This window comes from Denticeps clupeoides, chromosome 5 (assembly GCF_900700375.1).
Source record: "Denticeps clupeoides chromosome 5, fDenClu1.1, whole genome shotgun sequence".
Taxonomy (NCBI): Eukaryota; Metazoa; Chordata; class Actinopteri; order Clupeiformes; family Denticipitidae; genus Denticeps; species Denticeps clupeoides.
In genome coordinates this window covers 4,926,872-4,944,746 of record NC_041711.1, presented here as the reverse complement: position 1 = coordinate 4,944,746, position 17,875 = coordinate 4,926,872, and the positions used below count along the sequence as shown (strand labels likewise).

At 43.7% G+C, this 17,875-nt stretch overlaps 2 protein-coding genes across 4 annotated transcripts in view; both read left to right on the top strand.

Annotated features, from left to right (window-relative positions):
- Window positions 1–258: 258 nt before the first annotated feature.
- On the top strand, window positions 259–7,446 carry gnl1 (guanine nucleotide binding protein-like 1). Its single transcript, XM_028980152.1, has 12 exons — window positions 259–528; window positions 901–1,054; window positions 1,176–1,312; window positions 1,410–1,561; window positions 1,974–2,045; window positions 2,224–2,416; window positions 2,501–2,599; window positions 2,680–2,862; window positions 4,577–4,755; window positions 4,858–5,041; window positions 5,126–5,266; window positions 5,368–7,446. Exons 1-12 carry the CDS (start codon window positions 456–458, stop codon window positions 5,634–5,636), a joined length of 1,836 nt encoding a protein of 611 aa, XP_028835985.1. The 5' UTR covers window positions 259–455; the 3' UTR covers window positions 5,637–7,446.
- A 2,430-nt stretch (window positions 7,447–9,876) lies between these two features.
- The window catches only part of ddr1 (discoidin domain receptor tyrosine kinase 1), a 30,087-nt gene continuing 22,088 nt past the window's right edge, over window positions 9,877–17,875 (top strand). Inside the window, exon 1 of one of the 3 annotated variants that reach the window (XM_028978900.1) lies at window positions 9,877–10,040. The gene's annotated coding sequence lies outside the window, so the exon portion shown is untranslated. Of the gene's footprint in view, window positions 10,041–12,942; window positions 13,184–17,875 lie in introns of those variants that run through there. The other 2 variants (XM_028978898.1, XM_028978899.1) reach the window with 2 other exon arrangements.

Below are 17,875 nucleotides of genomic sequence, written 5' to 3'. Positions count from 1 at the left end.
CGAGGTTTTAAGTCGCTGTAACAAAATACGGACGACCTATTAATAATTGCTGTCATTGCGGCCGACTAATTAAATAAGTGATGGGTTTAAAGTGAAGAGCAGTCGCACGGTTTAATATTGGCACATGAGCGTATTTACTGCTTCCACAAGACTGTACCATCCGAGCGCTGCGCGGGGGTCGCGAACGCAACCGCAACCCGCTCATCCTCAACCCGGCTACGTGGTACGCGGTTCACGGGTCGGGCTCGGCGGCGTCCCCTCTCCGTCACCTGCCTCGCGTAGAGCCGAAGGCGCTGGCCACAGGCGCGTCGACCCCCCGCGCGTCGTCCGTCATGGTACAGGCCGCGCAGGCTGCGAACATGGCGTCGACGAGGCGTGCGGGTTGAGGTGAGAGTGGGCCGACGGCGCTTCCCCCCCGTACGCTGGCCGCGGCAGTCTCGGCCGGACATGAAACCATGCCGCGGAAGAAGCCCTTCAGCAACAAGCAGAAGAAGAAGCAGCTCCAAGTGCGGCGAGAGAGGAAACGAGGTAGCCGGAGCTCGATGGGGCCGATGACGCACCACACCAGCGGCGACGGAGGAGGGATATTTTCTGACCCGAGTTCACGTTCTGCTCCCTCGTCACGTTAGAGAGTGTGATTTTAAACCGAGCACGACGCCTGGAATGCGGGCCCCGGCCTGGCGTCACGTTTGAAGCGCCATAGATGCGACAACAACTGAGAAGTGTCACATGTCATCATTTCAGTTGTATAACAGCGGCGACACTCTTAACTGTAACGACGGGGTCTGATCAGTTTTCCTCGGGTACTGGGGTGATGAGATGGAGTGGTTGGTGTTTGTGATGCAGCGTGCATTGGCCTGGCTTGATTTATAGTCCTTGTCCCTGTTTCGTGTGCCGTAGGGGACACGGGCTCCGGGCCGTGCAGCCGCAATGCGAGCGTGGAGAGAGGCATGGAGCGGAGCAGGCAGTCTGACACCTCCGACAGCGAGAGCGCAGACGTGAGGAGGATCAGCCAGCAGTCTGTCAGCAGGGACGGCAGACACGACCCCAGCAGGTGACGGGACGGAGGGGCCTTCACACATCACTGTGGCGGGTGTTGAAGAGAGGATATCTCCTGCCCGCTTTCCGTCAGGCCCGAATTAGAAATTCGTGGCTTCTGATTGCATCTGTTGCAGGTACCGACTGCACTTCGAGAAGGAGAGCCGGGAGGAAGTGGAGCGACGGAAAAAGATCGCAAGGGAGAAAATCCTGGATACGGTAGCGGAGAGAGACTTGGAAATTAATACAAATGACATTTATCCAGAGGATAAAGGTTTGAGCTTGAATGCAGTAAAATGCAACCGTTTTGCCGTTTTGTTTCACTCCTGTGTCTTACGCGCGTGTTCTTCTTTTCGCTTGTTTTACGCAAGTACTGGACTTTCCACGACGGCCGTCGTGGCATTACGGGATGAAGCGAGAGGAACTTTTGAAGAAGGAGGAGAGGTCGTTTCGGGAGTACCTCGAAACCCTGCACTCCAGAAATCCTCCAGGGACCCTCAGCCACTTTGAGCACAACCTGGAGGTAAAGGCAATAATAACCCAGCGTAGGGTTTCCTAATAGTATGTGATGTTAGTTAATTTCTGAGAAGGTCCGTCGGTGTTGGGTGGTGGGATGTAACCAGATGAGTGGGCTGGTGAAGTTCAGCAATGCTAATGAAGACAGGCGACACCATTGACCCTGTGTTTGTGAAATATTAAAAGCCAAGACAGCATAGCAGTGCCTGTGGAAATATGCAAAGGGCTGCCACTAAGAACAGCTCTGGTAAATGTGTCTAAAAGTTTCTCTCAGGCGCCTTGCTGAGGATGTGCTCAGAGCCTTGAAATGTGATCGGAAATTCTGATCCTCCTTAACATGCCCGTGGTGTCATTTTTAAATCCCAAATCCTTCCCTTACTGTTATCCTTGTTCCACAATTGATTTGTCTTGTTTCTCAGACGTGGAGACAGTTGTGGAGAGTGTTGGAGATGTCTGATGTCATATTACTGATTGTGGACATCAGACACCCAGTAAGTGTTTAGTTTTGATCATTATTATATAAGAAGGCATGTTTCATGAACATTGATGCTGTATAAATCATGCCCAAAACTACTGTTAATTCTCAATCTGTTAATTATATAGAGCGTTAATACTAAATATCCAACACTAGGTGGCGTTAGATTCATTATGCATGTGTCTGTTGGCTAGGTGTTGCAGTTCCCCCCGGCGCTCTACCACTACATCACAGGGGAGCTTCAGAAAGCGGTAGTGCTGGTTTTAAATAAAGTAGACCTGTGCCCGGCCCCACTTGTCCTGGCATGGAAACATTACTTGTGCCTGAGATTCCCCGGCCTGCGTTGTGTCTGCTTCACTTCCCATCCAGGACAACCTTTTAGTACAGGTACAGTCCAGTGAAGCGTTTCCTAGTTAGCAGTGTATAAAAAGCATGTGGTGTGGCTTCAACACGTTCTCCTTCTGTCCTAAGTTCTGCAGAAGAGAAGGATGAGGCGAAGAGGAGGATGGAGTCAGGCAGGAGGACCTATCCATATCATGAAGGCATGTCTGGAGATAACCGCAGGAAGAGGCAAGTGTTTCTAATTGTCCCCATTTATTGTTGATTACTGTTTATAATCGTGCATAATAATTTTAACATCGACCCCAAAGTTGATCTGAGTAGTTGGGAGCAGAAGATCCAGAGGGATGCGGTTGCTGTGGGAACAGAATGGGACCAGTCAGATGAGGTGGTGGAGTCAGTGCTGATGGAACATCACAGTGACATCACTATGGAGATGAACTGCCCCTCGCAGGAGTTGTTTAAAGATGGCGGGCTTACGTTGGGATGCATTGGTGAGTTTGCGCTGTCTTTTTAAGGGAAATGTATGTTTTTACTCTCAATATATTTCAGCTTATACATTTTACTATATATATGCACTACAGGCTTTACTTTCTTTTTCAGTTATTTACATTTACAGTGTTTATCAGATGGCCTTATCCAGAGCAACTTACAATCAGTAGTTACAGGGAAGTGTCTTGCTCGGGGACACAATGGTAGCAGGATTTGAACCTGGGTCTTATGGGTCATAGGCGAGTGTGTTACCCACTAGGCTACTACCACCATTAATGCAGTTATTAATAAAGATATTAATGCTATGTTGTGGTACAATCTTATTCTGGAAAAATATTCTGAAAATTCTTCAGACTCTTCTCTGATGAAGCCATGCTGTGGTTGTAGTAGCTCCAATATGTGGTTTTGCATATCCCTGCTGAAATACACTTGGTCTTCCCTGAAATGGACGTAGTCTGGCTGGGAGTGTATGTTTTAAAACCTTTTATATACTTTTCATAATTCCTTAAAAGGGTGCAAGCTGCCCAGACCCCCATACCATCAGAGATACTGTATTTTTCAATGGACCATAGAACACTTTCCCACTTTGACTCAATTACTAATGAGTTTTGGCCCACGGCACACAACGGCGCTTCTGGACCATCTTCACATATGGCACATTTTGCATGATAGAGCTTTTAGATGGTATCTGCTTTAGATGGTCCGTCGCCTTGTGTTTACACCCAGTCATTTCTGGATATATTCTCTGGCCTAATTAGAAGTGTTACTGACAGTCATTCTGATGAGTGACGCAGTGTTGTCTGAGCACCAGAGGCCACGGGCATCCAATAAAGGTCTTCGACCTTATCCCTTACGCACAGAGACATCTCCAGTTTCTCTGAATCTTTTAATGATTTGAAGTGGAGGAACATTGTTGTTAAAGTATTCCTGAATCTTTTTACAAACTCTTTCGCAGATTGCAGGGCCTGTGCCCGTCATTTCTTCCGAGACTCTCTGCCCCTCTAATATTAGACCTGATATCAATTAACTGGCTAGATGTTCTCCAAACTAAACATTTTTAAATGTTCTTGCTTTTTCAGCCATTGCCCCAGTTCCAACTTTTTGGGGGAAGTGTTGAAGGAATCAAGTTTTAAATGAGCTCATTTAGTGGATAAAGGTGTAAAGATTCCCAGTTTCCAATCTGTGTTCTGTTGTGAATTAAATATTGGCTCATGTGATTTTTGAAAATCTTTTAGTTTTCAGTTTATTCAAATTTAAGGAAAAGATATATGTTCCTGACATAATACATGTCATGGTATGATTCTTTTTACATTATTCAATGATTAATACATTTAAACCTTTTTATGGTTCATTTTAACATGGTACAAAAGATCTGTATGTCATTTACATTTACAGCATTAATCAGACGCCCTTATCCAGAGCGACTTACAATCAGTATTACAGGGACAGTCTCCCTGGAGCAATTTAGGGTTAAGTGTCTTGCTCAGGGACACAATGGTAGTAAGTAATGGATTCGAACCCGGGTCTTCTGGTTCATAGGCGAGTGTGTTACCCACTAGGCTACTACCACCCTGGTGTATGTCTGTGGGATAAGACCTTGAAAATGAATATCAAACATTTCTGAACGGTTTCCAAAGTGTTCATCCTTTTTGCATGTTTGATTTTTGACAACAAGGTAGAATTAATATGTTTGTACCACTACCCATTCTTCCCCAGGATTCCCTAATGTAGGGAAATCTTCAGTACTGAACAGTCTGGTTGGCAGAAAGGTGGTTAGTGTGTCTCGGACCCCTGGCCACACTAAATACTTCCAGACATACTACCTCACCCCCACCGTTAAACTGTGTGACTGCCCTGGCCTAGTCTTCCCCTCACGAGTAGACAAGCAGATGCAGGTGATTTAAAATAAAATTAAAAAATATATATATATTCTTCTATTCTTTCATTTTTCCTGTTCCACCATTTCATGATCAGTAATTCGTTTTCTGTTCTCACAGATCTTGGCTGGTATATACCCAGTGTCCCAGCTGCAGGAGCCTTATAGCTCTGTGGGTTACCTATGTGAGCGAACTCCATTTCTCTCCACTTTAAAGCTGAAGCACCCCAGCCTACAAGAAGATTCCCATGAAGGACAGCAGAGTTCCAGGCAGGAGAGGTGGACTGCCTGGGATGTGTGTGAAGGTATAGCAGACCCTCTGGAGCGCTTGAATTTCTGCCTAGTTTACCTGAAAGATCTATTATATCTAACAATAAACTCCCCCACAGCATGGGCTGAAAGAAGAGGTTATAAGACTGCAAAGGCAGCCAGAAATGATGTTTATCGAGCAGCAAACAGCCTTCTGCGCCTGGCTATCGATGGACGGCTGTGTCTGTGTTTGAGACCACCTGGCTACACCGACCAGAAAGGTGTGTTCTATTAAGTCAGCTGTTGAAACCCACACACAGTATTTTCATTATTCTAAATATGCATTAAACCGTGTTTTAAAAATCTGTGAAATTTCCTCCAGATCAGTGGGAGTTTCACTCGGACAAGGCTGAGATTGTAGCTCTACAGGGACTAATGGCAGAAGTGGAGGATGTTGGAGAGAGGGGGGAAGAGGAGGAGGATGGCGAGTCTAGCTCTGAGCCAGAGGAAGAGAGGGACCGGGATGCAGATGATGATGAGGATGGTGATGATGAAGATGATGGTTTTGTGAGCTCCAAGAGGAAGGAGAAGCCTCCTCTGAGCCTCACTGTCAACATGTTCCGAGTTCTGGGAGAAAACGAGTGCGAGTGATTTAACAAGGTCTCACTCCCCCCCCCCCCCCCCCCCCCCCCCCCCTTTTTTTTTTTTTTTTGTTTCACATTCCTTGAGTTACATTATTTAACCCATTCTATTCATTTTCTTACCCTAAATCATTTCATTTCATTTGTGTGTTGTCATCTTTTATTAACTTGGAACATTCTTTGCCTGTCTGAAACGACACAAGATTATTTGATTCAGCAAAGCTTCAGACATTGACATAATCGTATAATGAGTATTAAAGGTTTAGTGGTCACACTACTTCGCTCAAAAATGTATTATAGGCTTTTATTGGCTACAGACAATGTGCAAACATTTTGGGGGTTCATTCTAAAATACATTGTTTTGACAAATTTTGGAAACCGAAACTTGAATGTGCAAAAGATTATTATTGCTAAAAGCCATTGAAAGCTTGCTACCAGTTACTCTCATAGTCATATTAAAGTGTTTTGTTTTGACTGATTAGGTTTAGTATTTATAACCCACCCCCTTTTCAGTTGTTTTAGTCTGCGAGTGCCTCATATGACTCAAAAGGTGGAGAATAGCAAGAATAAATGAAAACCAAATGCAACATCTCAAGATTACAAATGCAATAAACACACTGCGTTCCTATTACAGGTATTCATAGTCATATTGCCCTGCCATTAGCGATTCAATTCTTGCCCCTTCTCCATGCGCACACAGACCTCATTTATGTCTCATATTCCTGCCTTTGTCTTTGTTTTCCTCCTATATAACCTGCTTACTGTTCCTGTCTCCTTTTCACCTTCCATAAATTTACCTAACTCTCAGCTGCAATATATCATAAATATTTGCAAGCTATTTTTCAAAACTGCAATGTGCCTCTTAAGCAGCCAACCAGCTTTATTCCCTTGGTATTAATATATAATATATATATTGTTTTGTAACTTTTTCCATTCCAGCCTGGAATTAGATTTTACCCTGAGTGGGTAGAGGGCATTGTAGTACAATGGTCGATTGGTTATTTATATGCAATGGATAAGTGACCTCTTAGCTGTGATGCCAAAGGTCTTGTTAGGATGAAATACCCATGAAAATAAGAGCTCTACATTGATACCGTTGGTGGTTCAAAGCACATCAGATTTTGTGACTTATGCCGCAGTTCACCAAGCATGTAATATGCTGTGTAATATGTTATGTGTGACTGTGGTTGCAAAGTCTGTGAAGTAGACCGTGGAGGAAGTGTCCTTGGGCAGTGATACTGGATGAGGTAGTGTTATAGCTACTGTTGGGCTACAGTCAGTATTTGTCCTATATGCAGCACTGGATTATGCAAACCCATGTATTGGAGCCTGCAGTGCAACATAATGGCATACTGTTTCACACATTCAGCAAAACTACAATAGCGCTGTGTAGAAGCAGTGTTGGAGTGCTGCTAGAGCTGTTCTTTTCCTCTAACCACATTTTCCCCTTACAACAGAGCCTCCTAGCATCCCTAAAAATGCTTAGAGACATGTAGTTTAAGAGAGTGAGAATGAGAATGTTTCTCATTAATTTGCTTAAATGTATTTAAGCAAATAGGTTGCAATGACAAGCTTAGATACTGTGATATGCAGTGATTTAGTACTATTTTATGGAGGGTTCGAAATTCAGAAAATAATATTTTTGGAAATCAATTAGGGTAGTAGGAGCGAATTTATATAAAGAGTTTTGAACAGGAGTGTGTTTGTGCTTTTGAAGTTTTTGAGTTCATTATACATATTAATGTATTTGTAATCCGTACTGGAAATATGCCTGCTCTCTGCAAAAATCAATAAACTAAACCCAAAGGGTGAGGAAATAACTCTTTTATGTGTTTTTTTTTTTTCTTTTTTCTTTCTTTCTTCTTCCAGTCACTGAATTCCATAGGCTAAAATGCACTGCTTAACACCATTTATACTAAACGGCCATAACATTATGACACATTACTACCTAGAAGTTGATGTGTTGGAAGCGGTAAAATAATTCCTGGGCATGTAATATTGAAGACTGGAGAAAATGTGGGATATTGGAGAACTGGTCACAGGGTCGTGGGTTAACTTGCTCATTGGGGAGCACAGGCTACCCTGTGTTATCTGATTTCAATGTTTACGCTTGTTCTGATCAAACGGTGTCAGCGCACCATGCATAACAGCAGGCACATCAGAACTGGAACATGGGGGTGGTGGAAGAACACATACTGGTCTGAATCACAGCTTCTTCTTTATCATGTGGATGGACTGGTTTGTGTGTGTGTGTGTGTGTGTGAGAAGACATGCAAAGGCTACCTGAATGATCAAGTCTCTATGAAGCAGGACTTCAATGGAGCCCAAGCTGGGCCTCTAGGAACAGGAATTATAAACCCCATATATACACCTGAGTTTTTCTGTATTGTGTAAGTCTGGGTGTGGGGAGGTATTTTTGTGACTCTATAATCAAACCCGGAACGCTTGTCTGTGTGTGATGTCTTCGAGTTTAAGTGCATTTTCTGAGGTTCTTTTCTCAAACCCAGATCCCTTTACATAAAGTTTAGGGTTAACCACACCACCACTAGCAATGCACAACACGGCATGTACAAGAAAGTGAAAGTGAAGTGATTGTCACACGTGATACACAGCAGCACAGCACACAGTGAAATTTGTCCTCTGCATTTAACCCATCAGTGGGCAGTGGGCGGCCATGACAGGCGCCCGGGGAGCAGTGTCTGGGGACGGTGCTTTGCTCAGTGGCACCTCAGTGGTAACTTGGCAGATCGGGATTCGAACCAGCAACCTTCTGATTACGGGGCCGTTTCCTTAACCACTAGGCCACCACTGCCCAACACATTATTACCATGCGAATAATGCATGGTGGCCTTTGAAACCATTTCTCTTTTCAAAAGGTACTAAGAGCCCTTTCTGTGACTATTTTTTGCTTCCATCCATTAGACATCATCTGTAGCATGAAAGAACTTTGAGCTGAATATGTTGAGAGACCAAATCTTCCTGCAAATTTATTTACAGCCATTCACCCAGATTTGTACATTTCCAGTAAGCCTCACTAAGATGTAGCCAACAAGAAATATGTGAAATAGTTAACACTCTTTAATCTGACATTAGTGAACACGCCCCATGCATCTTGTAAATGTGCTGGTAAAGTATCTTCAAGCGCTGTAAAAGTTTGGGAATAATATTTCTTTTCCCAATTAGAAAAACAGTTATCGTCAATTTACTGAAGTATCATTCTCTTGTTCAAATGTGTCAATAAAATGTTTACTGTTATGCTAAAAGTGCATTTTATGTGTTGTGTACATTTACATTTGTGGAACTTATCCAGAGCGACTTACAGTCAGTAGTTACAGGGACAGACTCCCTGGAGACACTTCGGATTAAGTGTCTTGCTCAGGGACGTGACGGTAGTAAGTGGGATTTGAACCCACGGATTCTGACTCAGAAGCTTGTGTCTCATCTTCTACGCTACCTCCACGCAAGTGGGCGGTTTTTATACACTCATACACTCTGTGCCTTTCCATTGTACAGAGCAAATCCAAACTTAAAATGAATAATACTCATTGTGAACACAGTGGCTTGTGTTGAATGTACAGAATGTGATATGTGATATTACATGCATGTCTAGACATATCGGCCCTTGCAAAGATGTCATAGTCTATGCTGAGTGTGGTGCATTCTGTCCCACAACTATTCTCTCAAGCTCACATTTGACACACATTCAACAAGTCCAGACTCATTTATTTATAGTTCGTAATTTAAGTGCAATTACAGCTTCAATAATTAATTTATGAGATTTTTCTTATTTCTTGAAATTTGCTTAAAAGCGATGGTATTTTGGAACATGAAAACATTGTACACGTTTTAGAGGTATTGCAAAGTAAAGGCTGAGCAGCAGCTCCAGGTTGGTTTGCAGGTCATTGTGATTTTCCAATTTTCCATCACACAGGTTATGACATTTTTATTCAAATGTATTAGCAGCCTTAAATCATGAATAATTAATGCATGAATAATTCTAGCATTATGCAACAGGTGAATAGTTTACGTATGCAGACTTCTATTAGTGGAAGTGCTGCACTGTGAGTTTGTATTCCTCACTCTGTGTGATCCTGTTAGTCAGTCGGCGTCTATGTGTCAATAAGTATTTTTAGGTCAGGCTCTCACTGCATTGCAATGGCACTCATTTGGCACCCTTTTCCAAAATCTCCCCCAACAACCTAACCCCGAAGGACCGACGACCGAGCTCTCTCACTCTCTCTCTTACTAAGAGAACTAAGAGATAAAAAAAGACACCTTTGGCCATTATACTCTGAAGAACTCTGTTACCATGGTGATAGAATGCGGGAGTTCATTCACAAAGGCATGAGGCTGATTTAGCCCCTGGCTCGATTTTGATTGCAAACTGATGTCATCAGAGAACTTTGGCACAAAGGTATGTAGGTCATTCATTTTGGAATTGTTGAATAATCTGCTGCCTATGTGTGAGAGTGGAATGGCACGTGGAAGACGGGGAAGAATGGAGAAAGTGATGCATAAATAGAAAAGAAGCCCCCGTACACAAGAGATAATGTCCTGCCAGACGCTGAACGATGTTTGTAAGAGAACAGCCATGTCATATCTGCTACTGTAAGCAAGCTTTACGCTGGACTGACATCTCGAACAGGAGAAAAGGTTGTGGAAGAGCCTTTCAAATGCAGCCCAGCAATCTTTCTCGTCCTGTTGCCTGTCAGAGGGGAGGGAGGGAGCAAACATGGAGGGTAATCAGACACCCAAAGGTCTGCCCCACTACGAAAGAGAGGAAGGGCCTATACAGGCAGGGTAGGGCTCATCTGCAGAGAAATCTCAGTGTGTTAGAGGTCAACTACTGTCAAAAACGTTTTACAGCTTGTTAAAACGAGAGAGATGTCTGTTCTTATTGCAAAAGTACGATGTGAAATTAGCCCTGCCTTTTCTTTCAACTACATAAGATACACTTTCCAATGTTGTAAGTAAACTCGCATATAATCTGATTGATATTTGTTCCGTACTACCGTAAGGCAGGCCTTGATGAAGCTAACAATTAGGCAATATATGATATATATATAGCCAGTTGATCACCGTGACTGTGTGGGATGTTATACCCTCCCGTTCTGGCCCATTCTCCCTGATCCCTGTAGAGATGTGAACTGCCCCATGACCTCTTGGCACCTTTGTGACACCCATGTGAACCCAAAAGTGACCTTATGTTGTAAGATGAACCCGCTAAGGAAAGTTTTCCAAAACTAGTTATTCAGTACAAAAAGCAACTTCTTTGTCACTTCTTTTTTACTTATCGTTCTTACTTGTTACGCTTAAGTGTTTGGTACTCTGTGTGGCCATTAAGATATCCTTGCTATAAGTGAATTTAGACGGTCAGGGGCCAAGTCAGGGAATGGGGGGAAAAATGGGGAAAGAAAAAGTTTGAAAAGGTCTTTGGATGCAGATAAGGTGTTTCAGCAGGAGAATGCCCGGAATGTGACTGTGTCGCTTCCCAACATTCTGCAGCCTTGGCATTCTGTCAGTGATCAGTGGCGTCAGGATACCCTACACCTCTACAGCTGTCAAACCCTTACAAGGTGGTGGGAGGAGGGTGTGTTTCTGTGTGTGCTTTGTGTACACACGCACACATGGTTCCGATAAATCAATGTGGAGGGGATCCATTAGCTATTATTATTCACGCCGGGACTAAATCATGTAGACTAAATTCAGAATGTAAACATGTCAGACGTTTGAAAATGCGGAATCAGAGGCGCCCATCGGCCTTTATTGATTGCAGGGTCACTTTTTCTCTTTCCCTTATTCTCGTTGTGAATTCCTCACAGGATCAGACCTGTTTTTTCATGCTTCACTGCGCTTTATTGAGGTGGAAAGGGAGAAAATGCAAAAGAAACGCCAAGGAGAGGGATGTTAAAAAAGAGACTTTTCCATCACTCACAACCTGTTGCAACTGGAGGGAAACATTTCTTTGTTTCCGGAAAAAAAGCCCTATTGTTCGGGATTTGAAGAAAGGAAGAAAAAGAGAGCTGCGAAGAAAACAAAAGGAAATACGAAACAATGTACAAAGGTCAGAGTAACATTTGGAAGGTGGTCGCCTGGACAACCTCGAAAGTAAAAGGGAGTGCAGGGAGTCTGAAATACATTTCAATTCAAGCCACTTCCCAGCACATTACAGCATCATCAATGCTCCAAACATCAAACTTGATCACGTATCCAACGTACAGTATGAAGTGTTCATGGAGTGCTGCTCATCATAACCAGAAAGCCGAGGTTTGAAGGTAAACAACATGAGTAAAGTGAGCATGTTGGGGCAGCCGGTGTATGTGTGAGGCAGACCCTGGCCAGGATTAGACACGAATTGGAAGCTGGTGACAGAATGTTAATGATATGCAGGACTGGCTCAGGCCAAAAGAAACTTGGGCTCCTCTATTCATCTGAACAAAGAGAGGGAAAGATGGAGGGGGGCTTCTGGGACGGGCCTGTCTGAAATAGAGGGGATACTGTGGCTCCCCATTATTCCAGGTCCTAGAGAACATCAAACTGTGGGAAATGTTGTAAGCATGTTGTAATCAATGTATTAATGTATTGTCTCGTATGTTCACACTTGTCCAGATGTGTATAAGGAGGATTAGAACTAAAGCATAAACGTTTTGTTTCATATCGACTTTCATGATCCTGAACTTTTCCTTTTCCAGGTCGAGGCGGTTTTAACCTTATACTTGTCTATCGTAATGTCTGTGTGCTCTCTTGTGAGAAGACTGCTGTGTTTTTATGGATCCTTATCACTTTAACCATTCCCCCCACCTCTGCCAACACGCCCACTTGTCAGTTATGTCATTTCCTCAGTGGATCTATGGATCCTAGGTATTGTCCCTTAACAGAGGCCTGTAAAACACTGTGATTATAGCCTGCAGGGGTAATTACACGTGGCAAGAGTGATATCCTCTGCAACGATGCCCTTTTCAGGGGTGGCAGATGCAAACAAGCATCAGTTAATTGTGCAAACTTCTGGTTTATAGAAAATGTTTCAGAAATTTGGGTTTGATGCCATGTTGCAAAACATTTTAGCAATTTTCTTATAAAATGGTGATTGGTTTTAATTATTTCGATGTCAACGAGCTCGAAAACTTCCTCTAGCGCGTTCTTTTACACCGAGCTGGATCACAGCGCCATCGTAGGGCCCGCCCATGCGAGGCTCTGATTGGTGGCCCGTCCGGGAGAATATTTTAATGAGCACCTGCCCGAGCGTCGCGATTGGCCGCGGTCGGTGCCGATATGGAAATGAGCACCTGGTGCTGCGGGGCAGCCTTCTCCTCGGCGCGGCATTGTTGCTCTCCGGCCGCGGCGCCGCACACTTTCCCAACTTCGCCGGTCGCGTCGCAGCGAGTCGCCCCGCGAGAACTGCGCCACTGGCCGCCGCCGTTCCGGATAGTTCGACGAGAACTCGCCCCTCGGCGCGGTTCGCCGGGCGGATGAAGGTGAAAGTGGATTACAAATTCCAACTTTTTAATATCCCGGATTCGGGCTCCGTGGACGTCTGAAGAGCACTGCGGCTATCAGGTAAGCGGGGAGCGAGCGTCTCCCCGCCGGCGTCGCGCTGTCTCGCCCTGCCGGACCCCCCCAGAAAGGAAGGGGGAGTCGCTTGTCTGTCTGTCTGCGGGGGGGTTTGGTCGCCACGGCGTTTATAGAAACTGTTCCTGGACGAGCGGTCTGTTTGTGTGTGTGTGTGTGTGTGTATGTGTGTGATTTTTTTTATTTATTCGTGCACCCTGCGTTATAATTATGGCCAAATGAATTGATCTTCATACCACTAGATGATTAATAAACGCAATACACTAGCAAGGAGTGACGTTTGGAAAGTCCATCTAGAATTCTGTAGAATCTAGAAACATCTAGATAACGTTTTTATTGTATACAGCCCTCACACACTGCTCCTAATTTAAGATGAGAAATTTACATTGTCACAGCAGAAAGTGGACCGTACAAGATCAGAGCACATTCCATATCATTTTAAAAGTTTATTTGTGGTCTGTTTTTTTTTTTTACTGTAGGTCATCAGTTCTGAGACTGTTGACCCAGACAACAGTTTTTTTTAATCATTATTTGCTATCGGCTCAGCTTGGTGTGAAACCCTTGAGCGTAAAACCTTCACCAACAGTAAACTGCGAAACACACTGGGGACCTTGGGGTCTATAAAAGCTCATAACATCCAGGTGGCGCTTGTTGCATGGGGTCAACCTCCCAGGTGACCCCACAGGTGACCTTAAGCAACAATGAAAATGGTCTGGTTTCCTCCCAGGTGACGTTAGATTGGCTTTCCATGGGGATCGAACCGTGTTTTAACAAGTCAGAAGTAATAAAGTATCGGCAGGAAGGTAGTTCAACATACATCCTTTGGGATTTCATTAGTCGCTAAATGCCATCGTTTTTCATTTTAAGGAACAAGCTGGTGGAAACGTGATTTTTTTTACATTTTATTTTGCCTGAAGGTAGCACTTCTGAAATAGACCTGCCATGGAAGAGTTTTATAAATAAGGTATCAAATGTAGAATCCTAGCCATACTGTCTCTGACTATTTGATCACAGTGTGTTTGTGTGTGATTATTTGAGACCCTCTCAAGTCATGGGGATTGTAGAAGAACCAGAGGCATTTAAAATTGTGAGAGGCTTGCTAGTTCAGGTTTGGCCAGCTGTTTTTATTACCAGCGGTGTCCCATGACTTTCGGTGGACATGCTAAGTGAGTGTGTTTCCAGGGACAGGACTGGAAACTGTTGGCTGTGTGGCCTGTATGTAATGAGCAGGGAGATTGTTCAGCAGATACAGATTTATGTAAAGCCTCTGACCTTCATTACAAGACTCCATTACTGCTCCGTTCGAATCCCGAACCGCCATGGTTCCACTGAGGTCCCCTTGATCAGGGTACTGTGCCCACACACGACTCCCCGGGCGCCTGTCATGGCTGCCCACTGCTCACTAAGAGGTTTTTCCTTATGTGGAGAGTGTCAACTGTAGGGCCTGTCAAAGCCCATTGAGACATACTGTATATGATTATGGGCTATATAAGAAATAAATGTTGTTGTTGTTGTTGTCGATGGGTTAAAAGCAGAGAACATGTCACCTTGTGCTGTGTTTCACAATGACAATCACTTCACTTTCCTCAATGAGACGAAATTGGGAGCGAGGGAGCAGATGCACAGTAGAGAAAAAAAAAGATTGTTGTAAATGAATGTATCAATAAATCTATTGATCAAAAAGGTATAATAAAATATATACACAGTCAAGGTGCTGTTGTGGATTGCAAAAATCTATTTAAGCTCGCATAAAGTGCATGAATGATATTGTTATTATACTTGTTATTGCATTGAGAGGATGGACAGTAAATATTGAATAAATACGGAGGACAAGCACAAGCCGTATTGTTAGCAGCATGGTGGCAGTTTATACACCCGCAGTTTGCATCATCTCATTTGCATCAAATTAGATTCCTCACTCAACAACAGTTCTTTCTTTTCTTTTGTTTTTAAGTAATCGCTCTTGGCTGAGGATGGTAGGACTGATCAAATCTGGTTTCTATTTGATATTGGTTTCCATGCAATGATGTACAAAAGTGAAATATTTGTGTTCAGCACACATGGTAAAATGTTGGGCTGTATTGCTGTTAAATCTCAGCATGCGGTATAAGATATTCGGTGTTTTCTTTTCATCCCCCAGCACATTTCGTATTCCTCCACATGAAGGATAATGGAACACCTGTGGCAGCTGATTAAATTTACGATGCAAATTGGCGGAATATAATTACATTTCATTCATGCTTTATTCTGTATTTTGTGCTTCAACCTTACAGCACAACTCAGAATGGCGTTCAGGACATGCACTCATGACGCAGCGTTCCAATCACCTAAATGAATTTTCTGAAAGGCCTTGTCATGTTTAACGTTGGTTTGTAGAGGTTGGGCAATATTTATTTTTTAAAATATAATCTCCACATGCCGTGATTTTGCATATTTTCCTATAATTTTTAAAAAAGCGAATACCCCAGAAGTGGTTTGCTGTATGATATTGGTTTATTCTCTTCATTTCACAATGGCACTTGATTATTTGAAAGGGAATTAAATTGCCGAGTCGGAATTAAATCTCTGCTCGCTTCACCAAGTGTAGGACTTGTGCATGCATGCTTCCACCTCTGGTGGCCTAAGCCAATTTTCCTTGCAGGCCTGGCCTGTCTAGACTCCCAAATCCAATTTCTCCCGTGTTTTCCCATAAGCTTAGTTCTTTTTAATGACCCTCACTGTCAAAGACGAACTGATGGGAATGGAGCAATACAGAAACCTGGGATGAATAACAACACCAAAAAAAAAAGCCAGTTGTCCAAAACATCTCCGACTTTTTGTGCTTCGGTTGTTTCAGAGCTGATAACAAGTGGCTTCTGGCTCGTTTTGATCCCGCAGTAGATCCTCCTCGTCTGCATCAGGCAACATGGCCTTGATGGAGTAATTGGTCACCCGGGGCAATCATTCTTCGTCCATATTGATTCTGTTCATCTTCTCACCACCTCCCGTCACTGCCACTCTGGAGTCCATCCTTCTCTGCCCTCTTTGAAGATGCGTATCATTCGTTCGTCTCGGGTTTCCTCTCGTCCCTCTCTGACACCTCCCGGGTCCACTCGTGGTTCTTTGTAATGTGACACCCCGATGCTGTGATTATGTAACGTCAGCCACTTTATACCGACTCTACACTTCTGAATGTCTGTGGGTTTTGTATGGCTTTTTTCACACACAACACAGGTGGCCTGGAGCCTAACAGAGATGCTTGAGAATCGCAATGACGCGGAGGTTTGCAGCACAAGGCACTGGCCTCGAGGTTGCGTTTATTTCATTTTTTGCAGTAAACCTGAATATCATGAATACCAGAGCCCTGCAGACACGTTAATATGAGCAGAATGTTCAGTTCCACCCACAGGTTTTTGTCAGCAGGGGAGCATAAAAACATGGATTTTTCCTAAAGAACATGGATTGTCTTTTTAGTCAAAACCTCTGCCTCTGCCAACATGAAAAAACGGTCTGCAACCACTGTATGGGTGTGAATTCATCATTTCACTCGAAAGTTTGACGAGATTTCAACTCATCATGAAAAGAGTCACGTGTCATCCTGCAACAGCCAGCAGATAGGAATTGGAGCCAGAATGATGCAGGGCGAAGTTGAAAGGAGTTCAGGAGATTAGTTGTAGCCCCCAGGATTGAAACAGTATAGATGGTGGGTGAGATTATGTTTCAGAAAGCAATTCACTTCTTTTGCACGTTGTTTGAAGATTTAAAAAACGACCCGAAGGCAGTACAGAGGCAGTTTTTTTTATTTTTTTGTCCGTTCTCGAGAGGTTTTTTTTTTTTTTTTTTGCTGCTCATGCCCTTTTTTCGATTAATGCCAGGAACTGACCTCAGACCAACAGCTACTGCTTTTTAAAAAATGACCTGCCTTTCTGGCCTTTTCCCACTTGCAGCTGGGCCACAGCTTTTAAATCTGTGGGTTTTTGGTTCGTGTCTGTGACAGCGCACTTGTGAGTTTTAGATCTTGTGATTATGAAGACTAATGGTTCTCGAGATGTTTTAATAAAAGTGGAGACTGTGTTTTCTCCCACTCCCACATGTCTTGATTTATCCAAGTGTTATTTAAACCCTGGACATGCAGGTCCCTGTTATCTGTAACCCCTAGATTACTCTCTGTCTCTCTCTTCAGTTCATTATTACGCTGCATTGGTGACTGTACATTTACATTTACAACATTTATCAGACGCCCTTATCCAGAGCGACTTACTATCAGTAGTTATAGGGACAGTGCCCCCCTGGAGACACTCAGGGTTAAGTGTCTTGGTCAGGGACATAATGGTAGTAAGTGGGGTTTGAACCTGGGTCTTCAGGATCATAGGCGAGTGTGTTACGTTTACAGCATTTATCAGACGCCCTTATCTAGAGCGACTTACAGTCAGTAGTTACAGAGACAGAGTCCCCCCCTGGAGACTCTCAGGGTTTAAGTGTCTTGCTCAGGGACACAATGGTAGTAAGTGGGATTTGATCCTGGGTCTTCTGGTCCATAGGTGAGTGTGTTACCCACTAGGTTATTACCACCCCGTACATGAAAGGGTTTAAATCACATACAGAATATGAAGAAAGCGTAGATGTCCGTTCATTTAGCCTGAAACCTAATGGAAATGATGGTGTGTCTGTTTTCAGCTTTCTCACGGGCCTTTTTCTTTT

Coding starts and splice junctions, on each gene's coding strand:
- gnl1 (XM_028980152.1), top strand. CDS start 456: ATGCCGCGGAAGAAGCCCTTCAGCAACAAGCAGAAGAAGAAGCAGCTC. Junction 2,600..2,679: donor GGAGATAACCGCAGGAAGAG/GCAAGTGTTTCT, acceptor TCGACCCCAAAG/TTGATCTGAGTAGTTGGGAG. Junction 5,267..5,367: donor TGGCTACACCGACCAGAAAG/GTGTGTTCTATT, acceptor AATTTCCTCCAG/ATCAGTGGGAGTTTCACTCG.